The sequence below is a fragment of the Brienomyrus brachyistius genome, chromosome 9 (genome assembly GCF_023856365.1).
Source record: "Brienomyrus brachyistius isolate T26 chromosome 9, BBRACH_0.4, whole genome shotgun sequence".
NCBI lineage: Eukaryota > Metazoa > Chordata > Actinopteri > Osteoglossiformes > Mormyridae > Brienomyrus > Brienomyrus brachyistius.
Window position 1 is genome coordinate 11317020 of NC_064541.1, and position 26572 is coordinate 11343591.

The 26572-nt window shown below is 50.2% G+C and overlaps 2 protein-coding genes and 1 long non-coding RNA gene across 10 annotated transcripts in view; 2 read left to right on the forward strand and 1 right to left on the reverse strand.

Moving 5' to 3' along the window:
- Window positions 1–26572, forward strand: part of washc5 (WASH complex subunit 5) — a 108548-nt gene that overhangs the window by 2669 nt on the left and 79307 nt on the right. For 2 of the 4 annotated variants that reach the window (XM_049025069.1, XM_049025071.1), the window contains exons 5-29: window positions 67–167; window positions 410–602; window positions 806–958; window positions 1168–1281; window positions 1590–1761; window positions 2155–2282; window positions 2379–2508; window positions 2814–2926; window positions 3239–3405; window positions 3517–3592; window positions 4258–4368; window positions 4613–4753; window positions 4844–4924; window positions 5548–5649; window positions 5801–5980; window positions 6143–6267; window positions 6521–6683; window positions 6903–7005; window positions 7109–7188; window positions 7271–7374; window positions 7487–7616; window positions 7827–7923; window positions 8024–8177; window positions 8446–8533; window positions 8642–8938. In XM_049025069.1, the coding sequence (XP_048881026.1) occupies window positions 67–167; window positions 410–602; window positions 806–958; window positions 1168–1281; window positions 1590–1761; window positions 2155–2282; window positions 2379–2508; window positions 2814–2926; window positions 3239–3405; window positions 3517–3592; window positions 4258–4368; window positions 4613–4753; window positions 4844–4924; window positions 5548–5649; window positions 5801–5980; window positions 6143–6267; window positions 6521–6683; window positions 6903–7005; window positions 7109–7188; window positions 7271–7374; window positions 7487–7616; window positions 7827–7923; window positions 8024–8177; window positions 8446–8533; window positions 8642–8698 (3063 nt within the window). In that variant the 3' untranslated portion in view covers window positions 8699–8938. Of the gene's footprint in view, window positions 1–66; window positions 168–409; window positions 603–805; window positions 959–1167; window positions 1282–1589; window positions 1762–2154; window positions 2283–2378; window positions 2509–2813; window positions 2927–3238; window positions 3406–3516; window positions 3593–4257; window positions 4369–4612; window positions 4754–4843; window positions 4925–5547; window positions 5650–5800; window positions 5981–6142; window positions 6268–6520; window positions 6684–6902; window positions 7006–7108; window positions 7189–7270; window positions 7375–7486; window positions 7646–7826; window positions 7924–8023; window positions 8178–8445; window positions 8534–8641; window positions 8939–26572 lie in introns of those variants that run through there. The other 2 variants (XM_049025070.1, XR_007399638.1) reach the window with 2 other exon arrangements.
- LOC125748662 (uncharacterized) lies at window positions 9028–10680 on the reverse strand. Its single transcript, XR_007399642.1, has 4 exons — window positions 10572–10680; window positions 10224–10282; window positions 9379–9931; window positions 9028–9257 (listed from the first exon to the last, which is right to left on the reverse strand). It is a non-coding gene; the product is annotated as an uncharacterized LOC125748662 (long non-coding RNA).
- nsmce2 (NSE2 (MMS21) homolog, SMC5-SMC6 complex SUMO ligase) lies at window positions 10785–25399 on the forward strand. 5 transcript variants are annotated; one of them, XM_049025107.1, is made up of 7 exons: window positions 10785–10882; window positions 11751–11892; window positions 12178–12284; window positions 13067–13220; window positions 22515–22609; window positions 22722–22828; window positions 25199–25399. In XM_049025107.1, exons 2-7 carry the CDS (start codon window positions 11778–11780, stop codon window positions 25302–25304), a joined length of 684 nt encoding a protein of 227 aa, XP_048881064.1. In that variant the 5' UTR covers window positions 10785–10882; window positions 11751–11777; the 3' UTR covers window positions 25305–25399. The 5 variants fall into 5 exon arrangements, with proteins under 5 accessions (XP_048881064.1, XP_048881068.1, XP_048881066.1 ...); XM_049025111.1 differs by having other exon boundaries at window positions 10818–10882; window positions 11748–11892; XM_049025109.1 differs by lacking the exon at window positions 10785–10882 and adding an exon at window positions 10889–11669 and having other exon boundaries at window positions 11748–11892.

Here is a 26572-nt window from a genome sequence, read left to right on the forward strand (position 1 = left end):
CAACCTGCTGCTCCTCCCACAAACCACATCAGAGTGATGGTTTCATGCTCTTGCCATTTCCTGCAGTGCGAAGCCTTGTATCTCTATGGAGTCATGCTGTTGGTCATCGACCAGAAGATCGAAGGCGAAGTGAGGGAGCGAATGCTGGTGTCCTATTACAGATACAGGTCAGAGCCTGTACCTGGCTTGCTCTCCATGCCTTTGATGGGCATTTATCAGATGTTCTGAGGACTTGTATGGGGCTGTAGGGTCGTGCCGAATCGCAGCTATTTATTCCTTTTTTGGCGAGGCTATTCTGGCAGTAGTACAGCCTTCCCTGGTATGGGAGACACTGGCAGTCAGACACTGGCACTGAATTCCGCTCAGAGTTGGCATGCTGACGGACACGCTCTGCGGGCTTGATTGGCAGTGCTGCCCGATCCTCAGCGGACTCCAATCTGGACGACATCTGCAAGCTTCTGCGCAGCACGGGCTACTCGAGCCAGCCCGGAGCCAAGCGGCCGGCCAACTACCCCGAGAGCTACTTCCAGAGGGTCCCCATCAACGCTACGTTTGTCAGCATGGTCATTGGCCGCTTGCGCTCCGATGACATCTATAACCAGGTGATGCATATGTTTCTGACATTTCCAAACCATGCTGTAATTGACAGCGATCTTGACATACACTGCTGGGCAAAATAAATGGCCCAAAGCTTACTGTTGTATAATTTGGGTTTGGCCCATTTTTTTGACCAGGAGTGTAGGTCTTTTGCCGGTGCCACACCTGATTGGTTATCGCTTATGGCCCGCCTCTGTCCCGCCCCCAGGTGTCTGCCTACCCACTGCCGGAGCACCGCAGCACTGCCCTGGCCAATCAGGCGGCCATGCTATACGTCTGCCTCTACTTCTCTCCCCCTATCTTGCACACGCAGCAGGCCAAGATGCGAGAGATCGTGGACAAGTACTTCCCTGACAACTGGGTGAGTGTCTGCAGGGTCCGTGTGCTGTGTGTAGAACAGGGGTGTGAGCATATGCAGCAGACAGTGCAGATGCATACCAAGGGTACTTGCAGCCAGGTGAGGGCGCTGTCGCTATAGGCTTGTTTAAACAGTGTGTGGTGTAAATGAGTAAAGTTTGGGGCCCTCTGCAAGTGGGGGGTGCTCTGCTGACAGCCGGTGCCCCTCTTCAGGTCATCAGCATCTACATGGGCATTACTGTGAACTTGGTGGAGGCCTGGGAACCATACAAAGCAGCCAAGACAGCCTTGAACTACACGCTCGACACAGCTAACGTACGGGAGCAGGTATGTGCCGGCGCCAGGGGGGGGCTGTGAACACATGTTGGCCTGGGTTGGGGGTTAGGCGTCGGGGTGCAGGGCTCAGAGAGTGCACAGTGCACCACCTGCCTTCTCCAGCATTCTGGGATGCGTTTGATCATCATCCAGAAATGTGTTTTCCATTCTGAAAGCTGTGCCTCTGGCTTTCTCGCTCTCCGGGGGTGCAGCACTGCAGTTTGAACGGATCGTTAAATTCAAGGCTTCGGGGCGGTGGGTCACAGACTGACAGAGCGTTCCTGTGCCCCCCCCCCCCCCCGTCCCCGTTGCTGACGCAGGCCAGCCGCTATGCTACTAGCCTGGACAGCCTGCGGCCGCAGGTGCAGCAGCTGTTAAAGGAGGGCTTCCTGCGGGAGGAGATCGTCCTGGACAACATCCCCAAGCTGCTGAACTGCCTGCGCGACTGCAACGTGGCCATCCGCTGGCTGATGCTGCACACGGCTGAGTCAGGTGCCCCCCCCCCCCCCCCCCCCGTCTGACCCCAAACCACGGCCAGCCATCTCCCCTCAGATACCGTTAATCATTTTAACAGCCACCCCCCAGCCTTCTTGGAACCAGCCTTCGTTTTTCATCCATCGCCAGAAGCTGACATGAGTTCCCGATACCTTTTGCCCTGTTCCCATGGAGATGAGCCCTCTGTTTTCCAGACTCTTCCACCACAGCTCCATATAGCTTTGCTTCACTCCTATTTCTGGCTGGAGTTCTGGTTCAGGGCAAAATCCCAAGCATATTTGGTTGTCATCGGTCAGGACACTGTCCGTATGAAACATTATATGCAGCAGAATGTTGCCTCAAGGGTGTTTTCTGACTTCCTGCCCAACGTATTTGTGTTCTGTCGCCCAGCTTATGACCCAAACAACAAGAGACTGCGGCAAATCAAAGACCAGGTGATCAACGACTCCAAGTACAACTCCAAGATCCTCTTCCAGTTGCTGCTGGACACGGCCCAGTTTGAGTTTATCCTGAAGGAGGTCAGTGTGTCCTCTCGCGGTCCCGCTGCCGCGGGGAGGCCTCTGCTATGTGATTTCTGTGACGCTCCTAAACACAGCGTGTCCTGCTTCCTCTAGATGTTCAAACAGATGCTCGCTGAGAAGCAGGTCAAATGGGAGAGCTACAAGAAGGAGGGTTCGGAGAGAATGGCTGAGCTGGCCGAGGTTTTCTCAGGAGTTAAGCCCCTCACTCGGGTGGAGAAGAATGGTGAGGACTCAATAATGAGACGTGTTCAGGCCTTGGTCATTAGCCGCATGGTCAGGCAGGAGACCTACCCTAAAATTTGCTTTTTCCAGGCCATACTTAGGTCTAAAGCCCAGGGGAGACATTCTGCTAAGCGCTTATGGGTTATGTTGTGGAAAACACATCTCTGTGTCAATAGATCGAGCTGCTAGCACAAGTGAGGAATCACTGAAATGCAGCCTTTGTATTCAAAGCAACAAAGAGTGTAACCTCACCTCCTGGACGCAGCTGCTGGGAATTGTTTGGTAGACTTACTTCTGTGCATGCAGAGAACCTCCAGGCCTGGTTCCGGGAGATCTCCAAGCAGATCGAGTCCCTGAACTATGAGGACTCCACAGCTGCGGGGAGGAAGACCGTCCAACTAATCCAGGCCCTGGTGGAGGTAGCCATCTTGCTGTTCATGTTATACAATGAAATGACCCTTTATTTGGGATTTTAAAAAGCGCAAAGCCGTAGAGCATTTTTGGTGGGTTAAAGGCCTTGCTCAAGGGCCAACACCCTTGTTAGTTTTGTGTTTAAAATATTTTATTTGCGAAAAGTATATATTAGTGCAGCATTTCCCAGTCTGGTCCTCAAGGAGCTGGGATAGGGCAAAAACGTGGGCGATCTGTGGACCCAGGACCGGGTTGGGAAACACTACATGTGTGTTCAATATAGGGAAAGGCTCCTTTCTCATGTTTGAATTTCTTTCCAGGTACAAGAATTCCACCAGCTGGAGTCCAACCTGCAGGTATGCCAGTTCTTGGCAGACACCCGCAAGTTCCTGCACCAGATGATCCGCACCATCAACATCAAGGAGGAGGTCCTGATCACCATGCAGATCATGGGTGACCTCTCCTACGCCTGGCAGCTGATCGACAGGTACAGGCGTGCGGGACCACGGGAGGGTTCCTGCGGCGTGAAGCCGCCACTGACGCCTCTGGTGGAGGCCGTGAATCCATCGCTCTTTTTTTTCACCCCTTTTGTCTTCAGCTTCACGTCCATCATGCAGGAGAGCATCAGAGCGAATCCCTCGATGGTGACGAAACTCCGAGCGACATTCCTGAAGGTAACCTGCAGCTTTGTGTAGTGTTTGTGTTCCGTTCTGTACCAGTATATAGTAGAGCTGCATGTTATCACATCACGATCACATGTGCAGTAATCACCACGGCTTTAGATGATGGGGGAAACACTTGTCTGGGCTGCAGCTAATTTGCTACCATGCAGACATTTACTTACACCCTCAATTTGGTAAACAGATTAGTGGTGTGCCTAAAATATTAACGAGAAGCGTATTAATTAATGCGTCGGACCGCCACACCACCAGCGTACAGTATTTTTAACCTTGTTTATCCATAACATCTCCTCTTTTGTTGCAGCTTTCGTCATCGCCAGTTCAGTGCTCATCGCTTCCAGAACCATGTAGCGTGCTCCACTAACCAAATTTAATAAACATAAGGATTCGCAGAATTTTTGGCCGTCACAATACGCCTCTCATTGATATTTTAGACGCACTACTAATCTGCTTAGCAGAGTGTGGGGGTAAGGAAGTGACCAAAGAGCCAGCATCCGCACAAATGTTTCTAAAGCCGTGGGGATTAGGCGCACAGCCCTGGTATATAGTCTCTGTGTGCTGTTACATGCTGTCTGCTGATCCCTCAGTCAGTGCAGGGTGCAGAGGCACGGCTAGCATGCGCAGGGGCTCAGCACTGACCCGCTGTCCTGTCTGCGCAGCTCGCCTCTGCCCTGGATCTGCCCTTGCTGCGCATCAACCAGGCCAACAGCCCAGACTTGCTCAGTGTCTCCCAGTTCTACTCGGGGGAGCTGGTGGCCTATGTCAGGAAGGTATGGTGTCGTGTGTCAGGGTGCCTCTTATATAGGGGGGGGGGGGGGGTTGGGTTTGAGTCCCACCCTCTTCAGACATATTATGAAGGCGCAATACTGTGTGAAAATAAAAAGTTTTTCTTCTGTATGTTAAGATGAATGGTTTGCTTGCTTGCTCATTCATGACGATACTGCCTTCTGAATCTGTGGTTTCTGCGGCCATTAACAACCCCCCCCCCCCCCACCCCTCCTTGCGGCATGCTAGGTGCTACAGATCATACCAGAGAGCATGTTCACGTCTCTGGCCAGAATCATTAAGCTGCAGATCCATGACATCATGGAGGTCCCCACACGCCTGGACAAGGACAAGCTGAAAGATTACGCCCAGCTCGGGCCTCGCTACGAGGTGGGGTGGGGGATCTGGGAGGTGCTGGGCCCGGGGTGCCCTCTGGGTGTCCTCAGTGGTGCGTCACGCCTCTTCTCCTCGTTCCGACAGGTGGCCAAACTGACCCACGCCATTTCCATCTTCACTGAAGGCATCCTCATGATGAAGACCACCCTAGTCGGCATCATCAAGGTGGGCGGAAAGTTCATTCGCATATTTCACTTTTTCCTTCGACGTATCGTCCCGACACAGATGTGCAAAGATGAATCACGCTGTTGCTAAGCAGCATGTTTTGTCCAAAGCAGCACATCTCAGGATTAACAACACTGGTCAGTGTTCTCGGGGCGGCATGGTGGTGCAGTGGTTAGCACTGTTGCCTCACACCTCTGAGACCCGGGTTCAAGTCTCCGCCTGGGTCACGTGTGTGGAGTTTGCATGTTCTCTCCATGTCGTCGTGGTGTTTCGTCCGAGTACTCCGGTTTCCCCCCACAGTCCAAAAACATGCTGAGGCTAATTGGACTTGCTGAATTGCCCGTAGGTGTTCATGTGCGCGTGAAAGGTGTATGAGTGTGCCCTGCGATGGGCTGGCCCCCCATCCTGGGTTATTCCCTGCCTCGTGCCCATTGCTTCCGGGATAGGCTCCGGACCCCCCGCGACCCAGTAGGATAAGCGGTTTGGAAAATGGATGGATGGATGGTCAGTGTTCTCGAAGTTAGAGGGACTCTTTGAACATGACCGGTTTCCATTGGGAATAGATCATATAAAACCACTTCATGCGAAGCGTTTTCAGGGTCAGATGCCTTCCCTGCCTACAGGTGGACCCCAAGCAGCTGCTGGAGGACGGCATCCGGAAGGAGCTGGTCAGGAGAGTTGCCTTTGCACTGCACAAAGGTCTTATCTTCAACCCAAAGGCAAAGGTGAGATATCAGGTTATAGACCAGGAAGTAGGCTATTGACTGATTCACTGTGTCATTATGGGAATTGAATCTCATTGGTTGCCTGTGCAGCCGCAGAGCTATATGTGAGCTATATGTGCTATATGTGCCAATGTCTCCGTTACCCTCCCAGACCAGTGAGCTGATGCCCAAACTGAAGGAGATGGCAGCCACCATGGATGGCTTCTTCCGGTCCTTTGAGTACATCCAGGACTACGTCAGCATCTACGGCCTGAAGATCTGGCAGGAGGAGGTATCCCGCATAATCAACTACAACGTGGAGCAGGAGTGCAACAGTTTCCTCAGGACCAAGGTGCGCATAGATTTTTCTTAAATGTGCCCCCATCACATCTGTTACCGTGGTTTCTGCAGCTGTCGACCTCGTCCGTTGTCTAGTTTTTTTCTTATTCATTTAAGATCTACATCCTTGCCTCCTTTCCATGCATATCATAGACACTATTGTCATTGTCTCCAGATCCAGGACTGGCAGAGTGTGTACCAGTCAACTCACATCCCTATTCCCAAGTACCCACCTGTGGATGAGTCAGCCACCTTTATTGGACGTCTGTGTAGGGAAATTCTCAGGATCACCGATCCTAAGTACGATCCCATCTATCTTTACCCCCAATCCCTTCAGGAATACATTATATTGGTTATGAGTTTTACCCCAACCTGATTAATCGACCTTGGATGGATGGATGCATCATTTATTTTACGAAATACAGAGGTTTTCCTCTGAGTTTTACGTGGAATGCTTTGCCTTCTTGTTTGTTCGAGACGGTAATGCCCTCTGATGTGTGGTTCTGCTTCCCGAATTGTGGAGTCATTTATTTTGTGAAACGGGCCATTTCAGAGTCACCTGCTACATCAACCAGATGAACACCTGGTATGACATGAGGACCCACCAGGAGGTGACAAACAACCGGCTCTTCTCTGAAATCCAGGACACCCTGGGGACCTTCGGCCTCAACGGCCTCGACCGGCTTCTCTGCTTCATGATTGTCAAGGAGCTGCAGGTGGAGCAGTTCCCTTAATTCTTAATGCTGCTGCAACATTACTCTCAAATTTCGCTTAATTTCCATAGTTCAGCAGCTTCCGAACAAATTTGTGTTGAAAATTTTTTGTGTCTTGCGTACTTTTGCACATACGGGAGATCAAGCTATCTGTGATTTTGAGAGAATATTTCAGTAAGTTTTCAGTAGGTCTGTCTGATGGTGTGAGGTTTTCTTCTGCAGAACTTCCTGACCATGTTGCAGAAGACCATCCTACGGGACAGAGCTGTAGTCGATGTCTTCAAGGGCATGCTGAGTGTCGTCAATCCAGTGAAAGGCATTGTGGGTAAGTCCCAATATGGCAGCTAACCCTGCCCCCCATACACACACACATGCAGTCTTCCTTTATGCTACATGTCATATTCATGTGTGTCTGTGTCCTCTTTCAGCAAACGCCTCAAAAGTCTACTCTAGCGCGGTGACCAAAACACAGAAGATCTGGGTGGCATATCTGGACGCAATCCTGAAGGTATGCAGTCCATTTCCACGTGTGTCTTTCGGCTGCTGCCTCGTAAGCCTGATGTGTCCCACGTCCTTTGCGTTTGTCCCAGGTTGGACAGATGCAGATCCTGAGGCAGCAGATCGCTAATGGGCTAAACTACTCCTGCAAGTTTGACTCCAAGCACTTGGCTGCCGCTCTGGAGAACCTGAACAAGTTGGTCCGAATTGCGTTTTCCCTGCGCCGCTGGGACGTACGACGGCAGGGCTGGCTGGTTGTGCTGGCCGTCATTTCCAGCTTGAGCAGAATGCTTTTTATTTTGGGCTAGGTCTCTGCTGGCCGATATCGAAGCCCATTACCAGGACCCGAGCTTGCCCTACCCGAAAGAGGACAACACTCTCCTGTACGAGATCACTGCCTACCTGGAGGCAGGAGGGATCCACAACCCACTCAACAAGGTCCTCTGGTCTGCTAGGAGTGGCAGGAGGTGCTCAGTACTCACACTATGTGAAAGTGCAACCTGTGTCAGTGATACAGGTGTTAGCTGCGTACCAAGCTAGCTAATCTTAGCTATTGCCACACACATCCACAGGCACTTAAACAGTAATTCTTAGATCGTGCACATACTATTGACCAAACATGCTGCATTCTCCTCTCTTCATCTGCAGATCTATATCACCACCAAACGGTTACCATACTTCCCCATTGTGAACTTTCTCTTTCTCATCGCCCAGCTGCCAAAATTGCAGTACAGCAAGAATCAAGGTAGGGGGCACTGTTGGACTTGGGGCAGAACCTCTCTGCTTTCTTTTTTTTTTTTTTTTTTATGCCGGCTGCTAATTCTGGCGTACGCTTGTCCCATGAGGAATGACGTGCCGCAGAGCCGCTGATCCGGTGGACTGGCCGCCTCTGCTTCTGGGCCTGCTCACTCTACTCAAGCAGTTCCACTCCCGCTACACTGAGCAGTTCCTGGCTTTAATCGGCCAGTTCATCCGCTCCATCATGGAGCAGTGTACCAGGTATGACCAAGCTGGGCCACTGTACTCAGCTGTCACATCAGCTCTGGGCAGAAACGATCTGATGCGTAAAAAAAAATAACTTTTTTAAAATGGCAGATTATTAAATATGATTTACAGGAGTGGTTTTGTTTTTTTTTGTTTTTATTGTGAGAGTTTAAAATATCCTGTTCTGTTATGCATAAAAATGTGTTCGATAATCTTGTGACCACTGTGGGTCAGAGGTCTCCTATTGATTGGCAGTTTTTTTTTTTTTTTTTTAAACCACCAGTCAGCGGATACCAGAAATGCCTTCAGATGTGGTGGGTGCACTGGTGTTCCTTGAAGATTACGTGCATTACACAAAACTTCCCCGCAAGGTAGGGATCAGTCTCCTTTCATGAAAGTCTGTCTAATTTCACTGTAAACTGCGGTCTACTGCTTCAGCAGGCCCTGTAACTGAAGCTATGTGCGCTTCACCCATCCAGGTGGTGGAGGCTCACGTGCCCAGTTTCATCTTCGACGAGTTCAGGACGGTGCTGTGATGTCAGCGGCCGATCCCAGGTGGAACGCAGAGGTGTCTCCGTTTAACTGGACCGATGTTTTCCTTCTCATACTTTTGATTAATCTGAAAGCACTAATGAAATCATTCAGCGTTAGATTTTTATAATGTAACATTTTTACATTGATAGTTTTTGTGTCTAGCTGCAGTTTGCTTGGTGTGTCTTTGTACGCATTCAGAGCCTCAAATGCCAGTCATTTTGCTAATAAAAGCCGTGTACATATGTTTGCATATTTTATATATTCTACCAGCTTGACTTACATATTCCTGGAGAAATTCAGAAAAATAATCTTTCTGTTATAATCAGCTAAATATCAGCAGGGAATAATGCATAGTAATGGACCAAATCCATAATTCATACAGCTGGCCAGCTGTTAAGCGCTAACATGGCTGTCAGTATGACGGAGTCCTGAATTACAAACACTAGGGTATCCAGGGAAGGTTCTCCGGAATTGGCTGCAGGGTTTCGACTTGCCTCTGCATCCACAGGGGATCTGTGCTTTGTCTCAATGCAGGAATCGTTATTAACAGGATCAGGAATCCTATGAAACAGAATGTTATTGTTAAAAAAAAAAAATGTTTAAAAAAAAGCCCATCATTCAGCCCGTCACACACTCGATTTTCAAAATGTGTACATTCACAGATGGGCAGATTTGCTCTTACCTGGTGAATATTAGCTGAATCCATCCGTCTTCCACTTGGCTACAGCATTGGGGTGGGGGTACCTGAGGGAGCATAGAGCAGAAGAGGCAGCTACGTCACGGCGCACACAAGTACACAAGCCGCACACTATGAAGAATGTCCGACCATGGGGGTAGAGCATGCATACTTCACACACACCACTAGGGGGAGCAGTGCTACGAGCCACTAAATCCACTCAGGGTAAACACTTTGCATTTTCTGCAGATGCCATCTGATATTTGAAACAGCGTCATTGTAACGCAGAATAAAGACAAGTTTGTATTTACCCTCCCGTCCTACGCAAGTTGCTGCATTACCATTTGTGACCCTTACACAAAGCAAGTCCCTCATCTAGAGGATTTGTTTCTATTTGTTCAACCCATAAACAGGAGGAATGTGGTAGTAACAAGGTTTGTATGCAGTGGGCTGTCTTAGCTAACATCCTGCTTCCACCAGGAAAACCATGTGACTTGCATGTCAGCTGAAGAGAGTTTGGGGATATTCGGCATCACGTGACTCATTCAGCGTCATGCACCTAAAAACAAATACAAGTCTATGGATCACCTCTGCAAGCATGTAATGTAGACAAGCAGCTTTTAAAAGGTTTTGTTCAAACTGATAGTGTTAGATTCCCATGCCACATAATTCCCACCATTACTCTGCCTTTAGGTAAAGAAACACGGTGAACATTTATCTGTTAACCGCAAAATGTTTCGCCATTTGAAATTCCACTATATTTCTGGTTTAATAGTACCACCATTAACCGGATTTAAATAGGATTATTCCTCTAAACAAATATCTGTGGGCTTAGTTTATTAATTCACTACCTCTATCCATTTTCCAGTTGTTCGTGGTCTCAGGGGTTCATCGCAGGGCACATTCACGCCTACAGTAACACAGAGGACCGCACAAAATGACCCCTCCCAAAACATGCACGCTAGAGGTGTGAGATAAGTGTTGCCACCGAGCAGGGCTCGTAGTTCAGCTCACAACAAGCGATACAAAACTACAGACTAACATTAAGATATAATCATCAAATTAAAATTAAGTTGGAAAATACAGCGTCTTTTTGGAACGATATTTCAGTGCATGTCAACGACTTGTCACAAGTTGCGTTCTTAAAACTTATTAACAAAACGATTTTCATCAAATTAATCTCTGTTTCACATCAGCACCTCAAAGTGCACAGTCTGCGCATTTTTCGAGGTCGTTGTGGGGAGTCGGCAGCTTAAAAGCGTTTATCTGCGTTTAACCTAGAAGAACGAACTCCTTAACCTACTTTCACGCTGGCATTTGGCTCACTAGAGACGATTGGTGATTCGAGCTGTGACATGGGATATGTAGTCATTTGGGACACTGAACTATTGACAATAATGCGTTTAAAACAACATATCCCACAATGCAATAGAAGGAGAGGTCAACACGGGGTGCTTCTGAATTTTGTCGGAAATTTCGAAGAGTGACAGAAGTAGCCAGCAAGCCTGGGGTGGGTGTTGTTTTGCTTTATGCTAATGCTTAGCCTATACCAGGAAGACCGTACATACATATTCTACACGTCGCTCGTTAGCATCGCGCGATCAAGGCAGCTGCTGGATGTGACCGTTGTCATAGTTTGCGGTTGCGTGTCGTGCTGCAGTTGGCCAGCCGGTGGGCACACCTCGCAGGCCGGACGCCATAGGAGGGGAACGCCGATTAAGTCCGCGATTGCGTGCAATATTCAGCTGCCAGTGTTGCAATTCACTCTCGGCAGGTTAGGCAGCCAGTTGACATTGTGAATATAATGACGATGTTGTGAAATGTAGGCATATTCCTTTTATTTAGATTAGACCCAGCCGGGCAGTTCTTTAATACAAACATTATCTGAAGATAATTGGCCTGCTTGACAATCTTATAATCTTATACCATGTGACGCCATATATTATGCATCTTCGTATATTAGCTGAGTGAAATCAAATTAACACCTATTTAATTTTTCTTCTCCGTATAATATAGCCTCAGCGCTGTGTATTAAATCCTGTTGCATTTCGCTTATGAATTTTCTCTACTGAAGTGTGCGTTTGATCAAACATGAATTAAAGACTGAAGTAATTCATTTGTTTCGACACTATCAGCATTGGATAAAATGCATGTGCTGGGGTTAGTCCAAGTTTATGCTAACGTGTTTCTCAATCTAATGTTTATTTAAAACAAGTTAATCTTGTATGGTAACAATCCAAGCTGGTGGTTTTTACTCAGCTAATTAATAAAGTGGCTCAGGACCCACTGATCCCTGGGTGAGTATAGCTACTCCTGTCTGGATGGTGTGACATGCACGCTTGTTGATTTCTGGCATGTGCCGCTGTGCCTCTCAGCAGATTCGTGAGCCTTAAGTACGTGGCGCCATGTCACTGAGTGTGGTGAACACCAACCTCTCCTCCCTGAAGTCCTGTCAGACGGACGTCGGCACGGCGATGGATGTCGTAACTGATGCCGCTATGGATCTGGCGGAAACCGAAGGTGGTGCATCCGCGCTGCACTTTTATTTTGCACACATGCATCTCATTAGAGGTTCTTATGGCTCGTACACTGTGCGCAGTAGTTGTGGGGCACTGTGGGAAGTTGCTGCAGGCCGTATGTCGCATACGTACGGCGTGGAGAGTGAGTCAGTCTCCTCCAGAGTGTGTTTACTTACTGCGCAAGCAGTGCATCTGCATGGAGCGCAAAGTGTCGCTTCACAGCAACAGCTGTCGCTCGCATCTCAGGCGGCTGCCTGCGCTCACCGCCTGTGCCGCTGCCTTGCAGGGAGCGAGCGGGACGTCCAGGCACTGGAGAAGCTGCTGTTGGACTGTGCCCGGCTGGATGAAGACCTCACACGCTTCTCCGAGGCCGTGGAGCACGTTACGGCACAGGTGGCTGAACCGCGCTGCGTGGCGAGCGTTGGTAGGCAGGCGGACATGTTTGCCGTGTGACTGTCCGCACTGCACCCTGCCGACATACTGACGCCATACTCTATTGGTGACTAAAGGCAAAAACGCTTGAATTGAGAAACGTAAAGTTTAAGGAATTCTGGAACAAAGAATTGTGCGGGTGATTGGGATCGCGGAACGCACGCACACACCTGCACACGTCGACTTTGACGTGTTTCCCATGCTGAGTGGGGCCTGACTGGTCGGTGGTGACTCATTCACATTTCTGCATCCCCCCCCCCCCCCCCCCCCCCGAGTTACTGAGAGATTCTCCTTCTGTGACTCACGAGCAGGCCCTACCTGTTTGTTTGATTTCCCAGGATTCTCAGAAAATCTGAGTGTCAGTGCGATGACTGAAATTCCCCCCCCCTCCCCCCCGGCCTTACAACGGCACTGAGGACAATGCTGAATGAGCCACATTCCAAGCCCGACGAAAACTCAGGCATTGCTGATATGCTGATTATAAGAATCGCTGCAAGGAGGAAGAAAGTACATTGACATTAACACGACTGAGTCAGAGGCTCAGAGGCACGTATTTAGAGAGTGCCTGTTAAAAATGTATCGTCCAGTGTTCACAGAGCAGACTTATTACTAATTTACCCAGAGTTACAGGAGGTCAGGGAGGGACGAGCTGTTGTTTCATACTGACACTGATGTAGGAGTTCATTCATTTAAAAATTTTTAAATTGTGGTCACCTTTTGAGGGTAGCACCGTTCTCCCCTAGGCTCGACGGCAGCCCCCAGAGGCGATGCGGGACCTCAAAGACGCAGTGAAGCAGCGATTCGCCGAGCTGACAGACACCCTCTCTAATGCTGACCTCCAGAGACACGCCAAGGTGGCAGCCTTCAGGGAGAGCCTGAGGAGGTTTGGCACGCAGAGTAAGGACCTCCCTTTAGTGCACACGCTCCCTTTCACTAGTGCACACGCTCCCTTTCACTAGTGCACACGCTCCCTTTCACTAGTGCACACGCGTGCCTTTCCATGCGCTCCAGCTCCCTCTCCTGGGGTTTCGGATGACGCATCGCATCCTCGCTCCGGCTGACTCAGAACCATGCGGTTCCTCTCGTGCCACACCGAAGGTTCTTTTACATTGACCCCCCCCCCCCCCCCCCCCCCGCCAGCTTCTGCCCTTGAGACGGCTCCTACCTTTCACTGCGTTAGAAATCGGCTTTGCGCCTTCTGTGGGACGTGTGAAGATCAGCGAAAAAGCATATGTGCTGTTAAATTGGGGAAGCTGTATGAAACCTCGACAGCCCTGAAAAGCAGGGATTAAAAAAAACTGCATTTAAGCTGTGCGTGTGTGTGTGCGTGTGTGTGTGTGTATGTGTGTGCGTGCATGTGTGTCGTCTTATTGCATCATACAGGGGTCTATGTTTTCTCCATAAATAATACGGGTGGTCCTTTGAAAATTCTGAGACCGGTTATGTACCAGTCCGATCTGGAACGACCTCCCAGACAGGAAGGGTGTGATCGCTGTGCAGTGGCAGTTTGGGGGCTGACCGGCCTCCTGCCAGCCGCCAAGCTGAGATCCTGGTTCACTGCTCCTATCTATCACGCATTTTGCTCTGCATGCGGACTGCCCGTTACCGCCATTGCAGAGGTGGTTGACCGCTGTTTTTAATTTTGACTCGGTTTAGTGTCTGGCTGCTCCCAGAGCACAGAACTGAATCAGTTTATTTATTGTTAATTTATTTGTCCATTACATGCACATATAAACAGTGTTTTATTTTCTCCTATCTTACGACTGACTGCCTTACTTAAGTTCCCACAAAAAGACGTGAAAGTGCCCTGTGACAGGGTTGAAGGAGGGAGCTTGGGAAATTCAGAGAGATATTGTCTCTCTGCAGGATTTAACACATCCTAATGTGACATGCATTGCTCCCGCTCCGAAGTGTGAAGGAGGTGAGTGGCTTGCGCATTAGCAAAATGTCACATGAAACCTGATTAGGGATTACGTCATAGCGAGGCACCTTTTTATCTTTAGTTGCAATTCACCATATTGCCACTAGGGGGCTGCCGGAGACGGACGTGCTGCTCCGGTTTGCGAGCCACTCCACAGGCGACCGCGTGAGACCGGTGTGCACCGGCGCTTGACCTCTGTGCTTTGTTCTTTGATTTCTGACTACCCAATTCAGGCATTTCGATGGCTTCGCCCTTGGGTGAAATGGCTCTCTGATCCTGATAGATTGCCCTTTAATTTCCTCCTGGATGAAAATCAGCACATTTGAAAACAGGTCACCTTTAGCTGCCTGGTTAAGGTTTTTGGTTTTTAAAATGCAGTGCATCGACGTTGTATTGTCCATTTTCCATGATAATCCTTTCACAAGTTGTGGATGTCATAGTGTAGCGATACAACAGGATCAGTCCAGGTTTGTATTAGACCAAAAATGCCCAGGGGAAGCGAAGTCCCCCCCCCCCAATAACAGATTGTTATATGGTCCTTTTACAGTGCAGAATAATATTGCACTTCCCTGTGTTGGTTAGTGTGGCTAGAAGCCTCGGGGTCGTTCGTGTGAATGTCCATGGAAACAGCTGCCCCCCCCTTTCCCCCCCCGCTTTCTCCCTCTCTCTTCTCCTCCGTCTCTCCCCCCTGAGCTACTCAGTGAGTTGAACATTAACAGAGCCCCCCCCTCCCTGGCAGTCCTTTAAAACGGGCTAGGATGGCTCGGCTCTGACTCACAGGGTGAGTCATTAACGGTGCAAGCCGGTCGGGTTGGGGGGGGCGGCGGGCTGTTGCAGGCCTCGCTGCTGCACTAGTTGCGTTCCAGGAACTCTGACCCCCCCAGCGTTTCTTGGGAGTCCTCGTCTTGTTCACGCTTTCGCGCAGCCCCCCAGGGTTCGTTTTGCTGTTTGTTGTGATATATATATATATACATCTCAGACTACCCCCCCCCCCCAAAAAAAAATAAAAAAAAAAACAAAACAAAACTGAGTGGCCAGACAAAAGGCTGAAGAGGAGCATCATACAACAAAAGGGGTTTTCAAGTCGCGTCATGTTGACACCCATCTCCCCCCCCCCCCCCCCCCCGCTGGTGTTATGTAAGCAACATGTAATCGAGTTCTCAGTGGTCCTTCTACTTCCCAGTTGGGGGGCTTTTTATTATTTTAGAGCATCAGACCTAAGCTGGATACAGGTCACTGCATACAGTGGACGCACTTGTCTGCAGTAATTGTGTGTACGCGTGTGTTCATGTGCGTGACCGGTGCGAGGGGTTTTCACGAAAATCACAACAGAAGTAAAGAAGGTGCAGTTATTCCACGTGCAGTTTTGGTGAGATTCATTTTTTTGGTTGGGGGTGGGGGGCACTGGCAAAAAGCCAGTGAATTTTCAGAGTACAAGAAAAACTAGATTCATGGGAGGAAGATATTTCTTCTACGTCAACGAGCTATTCTGCGATGCTTCATACGGTGCTCAGCCTGTCCTGCCCCTGCCCCCCCCCCCCCCCCCCCCACCTCCCCACATGGGAAATTTGGCTGTGTGCTCAATCCGCAAAGCCACAGTCTCGTGGGCCCACAAACGGGGTGAAACGGCCTGCCAATCGGAGGGCGAGACACACCAGCATGTCCAGCGGTGTGAAGAGGGAGAGGACCGCCAGTGAGTCCCGGGGGGGAGTGGCCGCCAGGCTGATTCCACACTCCTTTTTTTTTTCCCTCTCCCTTCTTTTTGCGCGTGAGACTCTTAAAAATGCTCGCCAACGTCAGGCGGCCTGGAAAGACCTGCTAATTACAGCAGAGTGGAGAATTCGGGCCGGGAAGGGGCTCCCTGAGAACGGGATATTAATTGGGAAAATCCCACGTGGCTTGAAATAAAAATAACTCTTTGGCCCACCCATCTTGCATCTTCTTTCACCTCCTTGCTCCTTCCTCCTCCGCACCTCTCGTATCCCGTGACCATGGCCTGTACAGCGGGCGGCTGGCATTCTGCCGCTCTTGTCCTCATGTGGCTTCTGTTAGTGTCGGCAGACTTTGTGTAGAAAACTCCAGACCGCGCCACGGCGTAAATCTCCCCCAGAAGCCTTGTCTGTTGCCTGTTATTAACAGATGATGGTATAAATTGGGTGGGGTTTGGCCCGCTCGACCCGCGGACCACTTTGGCCCGGCTAACAGCGAACCGAGCCTCGTAGCCAAAGCTTTCGAGTAGATAAATAAGAGTGCCGTTTTGCGTGACTCGACGGGTGGTGTTGCAAGTCTAAATAAACATTTTGGTGGCTGTTCTTCCGCCTCATGCTGATGGTATCGATGCGGGTCAGGTATGGAATGGGGAGCTGCTAGCTTCCTGCTAAGCTGGTAGGCAAGTAACAGAGGGCTCGTACTGAACCCTGGGGTTCTATGTCGGATGGTACGTTTGTTAAAGACCATCCGACTTTAATTGTTAATTTTTTTTTTTACTTCTTGTTTTTGGGTGGCCGCCTGTATCACCGCATTGATTTTAGCCCCCCCTGCAGTTTGAGTTTTGGGCTTTGCGTAATGCACCCTTCCTGACCAGATGACCGTGTAGCACAGCGACAGCCCGGCCGCCTGGCAGAACTCCTGCACTTACGCACTCCTGCGTGTCTCGTATTTGTCAATAGACAAAGATGCTCTGAGATTTAATCATACCCCCCCCCCCCAGTGGTCTGTGGGGGCCTCTCCACCAGTTTTTTTTTTTTTGTGTTTACAGAGTAGCATGTGATGGCTAAGAGGTGGGGGGGGGGTTGACTTTTCAAAACTGTATATGGGGTGAAGAATTCGTCAGGATGGACAGGAATGAAGGGGACGCATTGTGTAATCCTTCAGCATTTCGCTGTTGTTTCATTTTATCTGTGGGCAGCTCACTGTGTGATAGCCCCCCCCCCCCTCGCTGCGCCATGTCTGCCGCCTCGCTGAGGGCTCGTCGCAGGAAGGACTCGCCAGAGCTTGTTTTGGAAAAACAGGGAAGCGGTTTCCATGGTGACCACTACTTGATCTCATAATAATTAGCTGAGGGCACTGATTGCACAATCCCTCTCTGTGCCTCTGTTGTTGGTTCATTAAACAAAATGTGCTACTGTTTAAAGTTTCACAATACCTGTCCAAAGATGGCCCTCCAGTCGCAGGCTGCCTCCGTCAGGACCCTCTCCGTTCCTGCCAGCGTCATCAGTCCCCACCAAACAGACATGCACACTTGAATTTTTTCGCGTTTACAGATGAGTCATCGGCGCGAGATTCCTGCCGCCTGCCCGGTTGGCGGCTTTGTCTGCCTCTGAATGTCAGACTCGTCCTGTGGAAAAGGTCAAGGGGCAGGTGTGGATTTTGTGGAATGTGCCTCTGCGTCCCTGGAGTCGTCTGCGTGGTTCTGCATCCGCGTGCAGCTCTCGGCTGCCTCCTGTCCATCCACACTCGGCAAACTTCTGATACGATAGAGATGTACCATGTGATATCCAGTACAGGCGATCAGTGATGTTTCTAAAGATCTGTCTGTCTTTCCAATCATCCATCCATCCATCCATCCATATGAATTTTACTACCTCTGATCTGACCTCAGGACAGTACCTGTGTACCTGGGATCTGTGTGCATTGCTCTCTGTCAGCCTGAACGAACAGCTGCATGCTGTTTTTGAGTTTCTGCTAGCTGGTTGGAAGTCCCTTACACGCCGTGGAGACCAGCTTAACCCCCCCCCCCTTTTAGGGTATAAGATGCAGCTTTACTGCAGCAGAACCTGCAAGGAGGGGCATCGGTCGCACCTCATGATTCGCTTCATGCCGATTGGACACTGATATAAATACTATAATTCAGTGCAGCGTGATTTAAAACCTTGTGATCTGATGCTGTGTGATTCAATACAGTGTGATTTATAAGTGTGATGCGATGCTTTGGACAGCATTAAAATGAAACAACATTAATTAATGAGCCCGATCTCCAAGTTGGATGTGTAGGGCCACATTGACGTCGTAAATGTCTATGAAAGTCCACAGAAGACCCCCGCATCCCTGCAGCCCAGGTCCCGGTCCCATGCTGACGTTTTGCTGGGGGAACAGGAGTCGCGGCTCCTGCATTTCGACAGGCCGCTCTGCTTGCAGCCCCTTGGTGCTCCTGTAGAGCAACCAGCCGTGAGAATGAATGTCTGGCTGAACCCTGAGTAAGTCGTCCCTAAATCGAAGATTCTACGAAAGTCCAGTGTTTGATATTATTAAATGGCATGTTCTGAGAAGTGCCATGGGGGGGGGGGGGGGGGGGTTGGCTCTCAGTAAAACCGCCTCAACTCCTCACATAGGTTTTCCACTGCATCTCTGTCCCAATATTTACTGCGAACAGTTTGAACAGCGTGGCAGTTGTGCAATCCTCCTGCTCGACTGCAAACAGCCGGCTTCTGCGAAGGCGGGGGGGTCCACAGCATAGCGCCCGTCCACTTGTTGTACTTTTTTTTTTTTTTTTCCCCACCCTCTGGGTGTTATTGTAGTTTAGCTGTTTCTCTGTTACCCACGGCGATTCTAACCCCCCCCCCACCCCCATCATCGTTGCACAATCTTCAAAAACAAACCCCCGGTGTCTGACCCCCAGCATGTGGTTCCACCGGTTGATCAGTCTGGAGGAGCCCTCCCCCCCAGTACTCTTGGGTGTCCCTCTGCCATCGCCACGCCACACTCGCAGGCATGACGCGATTGCACAATGGCGTGGCTAAGGCGATAGGCCGGTATCCATATCCCCTCAGGGGGCAGCGCCGGTGGAGTCCGGCCCTTAGACACGCCCTTTTTCTCATCCGTGCGTAATCAGCGCTGACTTTGACATTCCCAAAGGTCAACGTTTGAAAAACAAAATGGGTGACACCACCTCGTTAAATTCATAAGCCGTGTTTCACCGCTCTCTCCCGCATGCCACAGCTTGTAGTAAGAGTGGCCCCCGCATTTGTTTTTATCCGATTCTGCTTTTGAGCATGTGCGTGACGCTGCGGATACCTGGTCGAACCGGGTGCTCTCACACCATGCTTTAAAATGCTGAATTTGGTTATGATTTCAACCTTCCGCTGGCTCTGGCATTAGTCATCTGTTGTTATCGCATGTGTACATGAAAGAGAGCGAGAGAGTCATCACCGGTGGCTAAAGCGCTCGGCCGCCAGCGTGTCACCAGGCCGCGCCAGGCTGACATAATCTCTCACCGCTCCGCCTATCCGTGCTTTGCAGTCAGCGCGACCTGCGTGCTTTTAGCTCAGCCTTTCTGTAATCTTGCAAAGGCAAAAAAAAAGAGATTAAAATATGCGTCTGATGTTACTTCCTGTTTCCCTTTTGTTGTAATAGTGATTTTGTTCTCGTAAACCCACAGTTACCTTCCAGACTGTCACTGATGGAACGGACTGATTTTGGGGGGTTGATTTATTGTCCTGCATGTTTAGTTATCTGTGCTTTCTTTGCACCCCCCCCCCACCAGCTGCTTTAATTGTTTACCCATGGGGGTGTATCTTTACAAGGTTGTTTTATACTTAGAAACTTCACCTAAAGTGGCGAAATACAAATAAAATTTTTATTTGTTCCCGATGTACACAGTGCGTCTCTCAGCTAGTGTCATAATTGCCTTTTGGAATGACGCGTGGGGCGGTGGAACGGTGATCAGCCTCCCAGAAATGCGACTGGCCGTCTCATGCATGCTTTCGTCTTTCTACACGGGACTACATGCCTGGTGACCTACGGCATGATGTCAGATGTTCCCAGCGAGATCCCCACTCCGGTTCTCGCATCTCCAAAGGTCCTTGGAGATGCGGCTGACCCTCCCAAACAAACAGAGAGTAGATAAATAAAAGATAAAACGGCTGAGTTGTGGCAGGCAGGGAAGAGATGGAGATCAGCAGGCATGAAGGTTAGGGCAAGCAGCAGGTGGCGGAGCGGGTGGGGCCGCCTAGCGACGCGAATGCCGGCGTCAGGCAGCGCTTAGCAACGGATTGGCGCCGCGAGGCCGCTAACGGGAAACTGCAGGATGTTGCTTTCGGGGAACAAGATAGAGGAGCGGTCTGGCGACAGTGTTTGCTTGTGCAACGCGGTTGCGCTTTGCTGCACAGCTGTCTGCTGCCACGACCCCCTGCAGGAGAAAGTGTCGGGTTGGGGGGCCGTTCTGAGTTTCCTGCAGGATAGTATCAGTTCCAACTGCCTTAGGGGTGACGGAGGTGCTGCAGCGACCCCCCCCCAGAGCGTTTGGCGTGTGCGGCAAACAAACGGTCGCGATGCATGCTTTCCCATGCAGGAGGATGAAAGCATGCATTTGATGTTCAGCCACATTTCTGGGTCCGTCTGAACACTGCCCCCCCCCCTGTTATGAAATGTTCTGTTTTCAGACTCTGCAAATCTGTGGCAGAATTTTTTATTTTTTTTTTAAGCGCAAGACCACACAGCAGATGAGTCAACATGCACGCCTACTTTCCTTTTCTTCCAGGTCGAAACAAGCTGTGCTCCATTCATGCATTTTTTTTTTTTTTTTTTTTGTCATCTCCGATGAGTAATCCTGCCTGAAAGCGCCAGCCTGTCCCCGTTTCGGCTGAGCACCACTGCCTGCCTGTCTTCTCGGGCCGGCAGCCTCGTTGACATCGGTCATCTGTGCACGCTCAGGTCCTTTACTCCTCCTTGAGTCCTTTTAGAAGTTCCCCCTCATTTGCATTGTAATTAGCGCAAGCATCGCATCATAGGGGCCAAGCTCCGCCCCTGGCGTTTCTATCTCTCGCTCGCTGAAAGCAAATGGGGACGATAATGTGGCTCAGTGGGTTGTGTGTGCCTGTGACCGGAAGGTCGCTGGTTCAAGTCCCATGGTTGCTACTGTGATTTCACCATTGGGCCCTTGAGCAAGGCCCTTAACCCCAATTTCTCCATGGACTGGGTGACCCTGTTTTTCCAGAAATGTGCACCATTTTGGTGTCTGCTAAGTAAAATGTAAAAATGTAAATAACTGTTACGTGTCTGCTGAGCACACTTAATCTATCTGGTATTTCCAATGCCTGTCCTGCGGTATGAGGTGGATGTGGAATTTCCCCCCTCACTTTCCTGCTGAGATTTATACGAGGTTTCATGTGATACGAGGAATTTCGACACGCGTGAGACTGAAAAAGCATCGTGCACCGAATTCTCCGGTTTCATCTAGACTCGCCATGTGATGCAGAAAGGTCTGGATTGTGTGTTGTCGCTGCATTTGATCCTAACCCACGAAGCCGCCTATTCATTTTGGGAAAATTGAAAATGTAATAGGGGGAAACTCCCAGCATCTTTAATGGCTGGGCTTTCCTGCCTCGACACGTGGGGGGGGGAAATCCAGCATCCAGGGGGAGGGGACACAGGTTATCAGCACCATGCGGAAATAAGGAGTGGTCCAGAAGTGCCGATAAGGAGTCCGTTCTGAGCTCGGGACGGTGCCTCTTCTGGGCGGCTGCCTCAGTCGCTGTGGGAAAAACCAGCCAGAGAGGGACGTGTTGTAAACTCTATAGGGTCTGGGTCAGGATGACTGCAAGCATCAGGTGAGGACTGCTGACTGGACCCAGGGAACCGCAGATCTCTCATGCTGCAAAGACCCTCGACTCTCCGCCCACGGGCCGCCCTTTAAGTACGCTTTCTGTCCTGTTGTTGAACTACACTGACTCCTGCCTTTCTCCTTAAGAAGCACGGGATCCTTCGCTCTCATGGCAAAAGGAGTGTATTATACGTCGCGTGGCGGGCGGGGGGGGGAGGGGGGGGGGTAGCCTTGAGTCACTGCAGATCCAACCCTGTCGGTGGTCTTTCTCTTTGACGCAGTCTCTAGATCGTACCCCTGACCCGGACACGCTCCGGTCACCGTATGCCTTTTGCCACACCCCCCCCCCCCCTCCCGACAGCACAGCTCCTGAACACAGAAGGGGATCGTTTGCCTTTTACGACTCTGCACTGTAAAAAAAAAAAAAAACAAGGCATCTGGTTAGCATTACTGCTCTCGTATGTGAGGTGGGAACAATGCAGACGAATGGAGCTTCTGCATATGACTTTTTTTGTATATCCGACTATAATGAGTCACCGAGGCCCTAAGAACAGTCTGTGTCTGTTACAGTTCTAGTCCGTTTTCCTCGAGGATCATCATGTCCTAAGACATATACAAGCAGACCTTGTATATAATCCTGACGGATAATAGGACAGGTTGCCCTTTCCAGGGTGGTGGCCCCCCTGACTTCCAGAGCTCTGATGCTCCCACCTGTTCCCTGTGTGTGCAGCCAATCCCTCAGCTAGCCAGGGGACAGAGGAAGATCTTGATGATGACATCGCGGTCATGCAGAGCCAGATTAACTTCTCCTGTCCCATTACCCAGGTAAGTCCCCCCACCCGGTGTGCAGGTGCAGGGGCCCTGTGTGGCACACCGCCGCACCCTCGCGATTTAATCGATTGTTGTCCCCCACCCCCCACCCCCGAATTCAACACAGCTGGAAATGGTCAACCCAGTGAAGAACATCAAATGCAATCACCAATATGAGCAGGAGGCAGCAGTCGCTGCCATCCAGCGCAGGGAGAAGCAGAAGAAGAAGTTCCGGTAAGTGGCCCGGTCTTTGCCAGAGCCTCCGCCGCTCTCCCGATGTCCTGGGGCACGGAGCTGGATCATTTCATTTTATGGAGGGGCAATTAAGCGGATTAACGCAGCTGGGAGATAAACCGCTACCTCCCTGCCTGCCCCTCAACGCACACAGCAGCTCCTTCCGCATCCACGTAGCTCCACACACGAGGCTGAGCTGCACCTCCTTCGCTCAGCAGTTATTAATAAACTCGGGACCCTATATTTCACCTCGGCCGCGCCCCCGGAGGCATGTCGGCGTCACGATGCGCCCAGCTCGCTCTGAGCCCCCCCTCTCGGCTTAGGTGCCAATGTGACCACCCGGTGTGCCGACAAGGCGCGAGTATGAACCCAGCGGGACACGTCGCACGCGAACGCCGGCCCCCTCACGCTGTTCGTGCTTCTCGCTATTAATCGCGGCCTCCCACGCAACACAGCTCAGAAAGTACAATTACAATTACAACTACAACTGCAATTACAACTACGATTTTCTTATCAGAAACACTACTGACTATTCAGTGTATTGATCCGTCAGCTTCAAGTTTGTTTGTTTTTTTTTTACCGTTTTTGCCTCTGAATACTAGCCGTGTTCCCCTCGTTTATGAAAATTTACTTAATTGATGCATAATCTCCATGTAAGGAGTGAACTCTTAATGCCCGACACAATTGTACAAAGGATTGCAGGTGTATTTAAGTCAAGTGCGGTAATTTCAACCCAGCCCGCCATGAACAGTGTGCCACAGAGGTCATTGAACCTTCTGTACTTTGAGACTGGATTTAAAAAAAAAAAAAATGGCTTCTGTAAAAAAAAAAAAAAAAAAACAACTTTTTTTTTTTTTTTTTTTTTTAAAGAACTTGTTCCGGGTTTTTGTTGTAAACAGTTCTTAGGGGTAGCATGACGTCAGCGTCCTCCATGAGGGCAGTATGTACACACCAGGGCTACGAGCCTCTGTCCCGCTGTTATTCTTGAAAACATGCTGTGTTTTCTGAGTGCTGGAATTCATTCGGCTGATTCCTGTGAAATCTGGTACCTGGAAGAGGGCGTCCTTCCGGCAAACACGTGGCTCTTTAAAGATCCTGGTCGCTCTTCTGTTTCACAAAAAGGAAAGGGGGGGCGGGGGGGGGGAGAGAAGCCCTTGTGGTAACCACAGCGGGTTTGAAGCTTTGTGTTTAATCTCTCGAGGAGAAGCGCTCCCAATCGTCATCAGGGATGGTGTTTGGGCGGGTGGGGAAGCCGTTGCAGTGATTTTGGGATGTTCTCCGCCTTTATGGAGCGAGAGCAATGTTGGTTGACCTCCGAAGGAGAAAGTGAGGTTGGAGAAAACCAGAGGAGGCAGGTGTGTGGGAGGTTGGCTTGTTTGCATCTACCTACGCGGGGAATATGACTATGAATAGAGAATGTCTCTGTCATTCTGTCCGCCCTGCTTGCCGACGTTGCCGTCGGTGACCGGATGCTGTTGCCCCGGAGAGCACTGTGTTTGACCCGCATCCTTTTCACGGGTCGCTTGAATGTCGCCACCAGGTCCAGCCGAACTGCGTATCACCCGAGACGAGAGTCGGTGTACCTGGTGAGGCCCGGCCAATCGTGGGGTGGCACCTGGGCTCACGTGACGGCGTGTTGATGGGAAAGCAGAGCCAGTGGGTGTGCCTACAGCAGATTAGCTAACTGGAAATGTGGAAAACTGCTCGTGCAGTGTAGGGTCACACACAGCCAGATACCAGAAAACACTGCATGTTTGTGGGAAGAGCCGGAGCACCCGGGAAAACCACGTATCGACACGGGAAACGCGCAAATTACACACGCAGCGGGTTGCCCCTGATTACATACAGTATTATCGAATCCCTTTGGAGATGTGTGGCGTCATACATGTAGCAATTCAGCCGTGCCAGCTTCCTCTTTCCGCTTAAACGACGGTGTTGACGGGCAGCCTCTGTGTATCCAAAATACCTGCCCTTATTTACGTGCCGAAGGGGGGAAAAAAGCAGGCGGCTACAAGTGAAATTAACGCAGAGACCCGGAAGTGAAAAGGCACAAACATGCACTCATTGTTTACTCGCTGGGTGTCGGATGTCTGTCTTTTCCATTGTTGCTGTTGCGAAATGGCAGATAACAGGTCGATTATGAGCCCTGCTTTTCTTTTCTTTTCTTTTCTTTTCTTTTGCGTTGATCAAGATCAGCCTCAGAGGTACATGCCGAGCATTTCCAAGCCGTCCGTAAGAGACCCATTTCTCTGAGATGGATGTACACCGTTCCACCTCAAGGGTGAAATGGCGTCTGTCGTGGCGTAAAGGATTTCAGTGTGGCGTGCGGGCTGCTAGTGACCTTTTGCCTCTGCCCCCCCCTCCCGGCAGCTGTCCCTATGTTGGCTGCGACAACACAGACGTGAAGCAGTCAGACCTGGTGCCAGATGTCACCCTGAGGAGAATGATCCAGAAGAAGCAAGGTGCAAGGACATAAAATGCCTTTGCGGTGTCCCGCTGTACGGTGGTGACTGTTTTGTATGAATTCTATCTTTTTTTTTTACAATAAAAATGAAACTCAGGTTGCTTATAGACTGTGTTCTGTTTCCTTCCCTGTTTGCCTCCCTATGGAGGATCCAAAGTAAATATCCGTAAATGTCTATCGCTACTCTTAACTTCCCTTTTTTCAAATTCTACTTTAAAACTCGTGCCTCTGTGGTAAAGCAGGCGGAAATTATAGTGACCCTGTAGTGGATCAATCGCAGGACGCAAAGTGAGCTGGTTGACTGAGAGGAGGACAAAATGTAATAAGCAAAGAATAATCACCCCTTGTTTTGGTGCGCTGCCAAAGCCGATCGAACGGTTCATGTTAAAGAGGCGGTCTATCCATTCTGTTTACTGTTCCTCAGTAACTGACTCATTCACAACAAATCCCTTCAGGAACATTGGGGGGGGGGGGGGGGTGGCGCTCGGTGCTGCATCGCCACGTTTAGAAGGTTCCCAATGAGGCCAGATTCACGGCACGGCAAAATAGATACGCGAGCTCCTCTCCACAGCTCCGATACGCGAGTGGCCCAAACAAACGGGGAACTCACGATTTCCCATGGCAACGGACGATTGAGAGACCTCTTTCTATTCACTCTCTTTTTCTCTCCTCAAAATGGACAAACCCGTTCTATGCCTTTTTTTTTTCCCTCATCGTGACGGCCACCCATCGCGGCAGATGAGTCAACGTAGGGGGAAGACAAAGGCACGTGGAATCCTCAGCCTCTTAAAATAGCCCCTAATTGAGGGGGGTAGTTGCTCTTCTTTTATACCGCCATTATTTGTCTATTTATTTAAGTGCCAAACGCGTTTGGTTCCTGACCGCCAGATGGGTGTTTACATTTTCGGGGAAGGCCGCATCACAGCGGTTTATCCTTTCTGAAATATACACGGCTTGCGGGGTTGAAAAGGTCTCCTTCCTGCTGTTGGTCACCAGACACGCTCCATATCCAAAAGGGTGCACCGTTCCAAATCCTATGTCATTGTCATTTTCCATACATCCCCTTCCTGCCTTTCAGTCACGCGTCATGGCCGCCTGTAACCCCATGTACGTTAAATCTGCCAGAAGCGGGTGTGTAGCACAACGACAAGTCCCCCCCCCCCCCCCCCCCCCCCCGCACACCATTACACAGACACAGGCTAGTTGTTCATGGGAGTGCTTGAACATTTGTTTACTTTTAATGTACATCCTTGAGTTTAGTTTGCATTCCTAAAATAGCT

Bases quoted from the DNA above. Each gene is read 5' to 3' on its own strand.
- nsmce2 (XM_049025107.1), top strand. From the start codon at position 11,778: ATGTCACTGAGTGTGGTGAACACCAACCTCTCCTCCCTGAAGTCCTGT. The intron at 22,610-22,721 runs GTAAGTCCCCCC...AATTCAACACAG, and splicing joins TCTCCTGTCCCATTACCCAG to CTGGAAATGGTCAACCCAGT. The intron at 22,829-25,198 runs GTAAGTGGCCCG...CCCTCCCGGCAG, and splicing joins AAGCAGAAGAAGAAGTTCCG to CTGTCCCTATGTTGGCTGCG.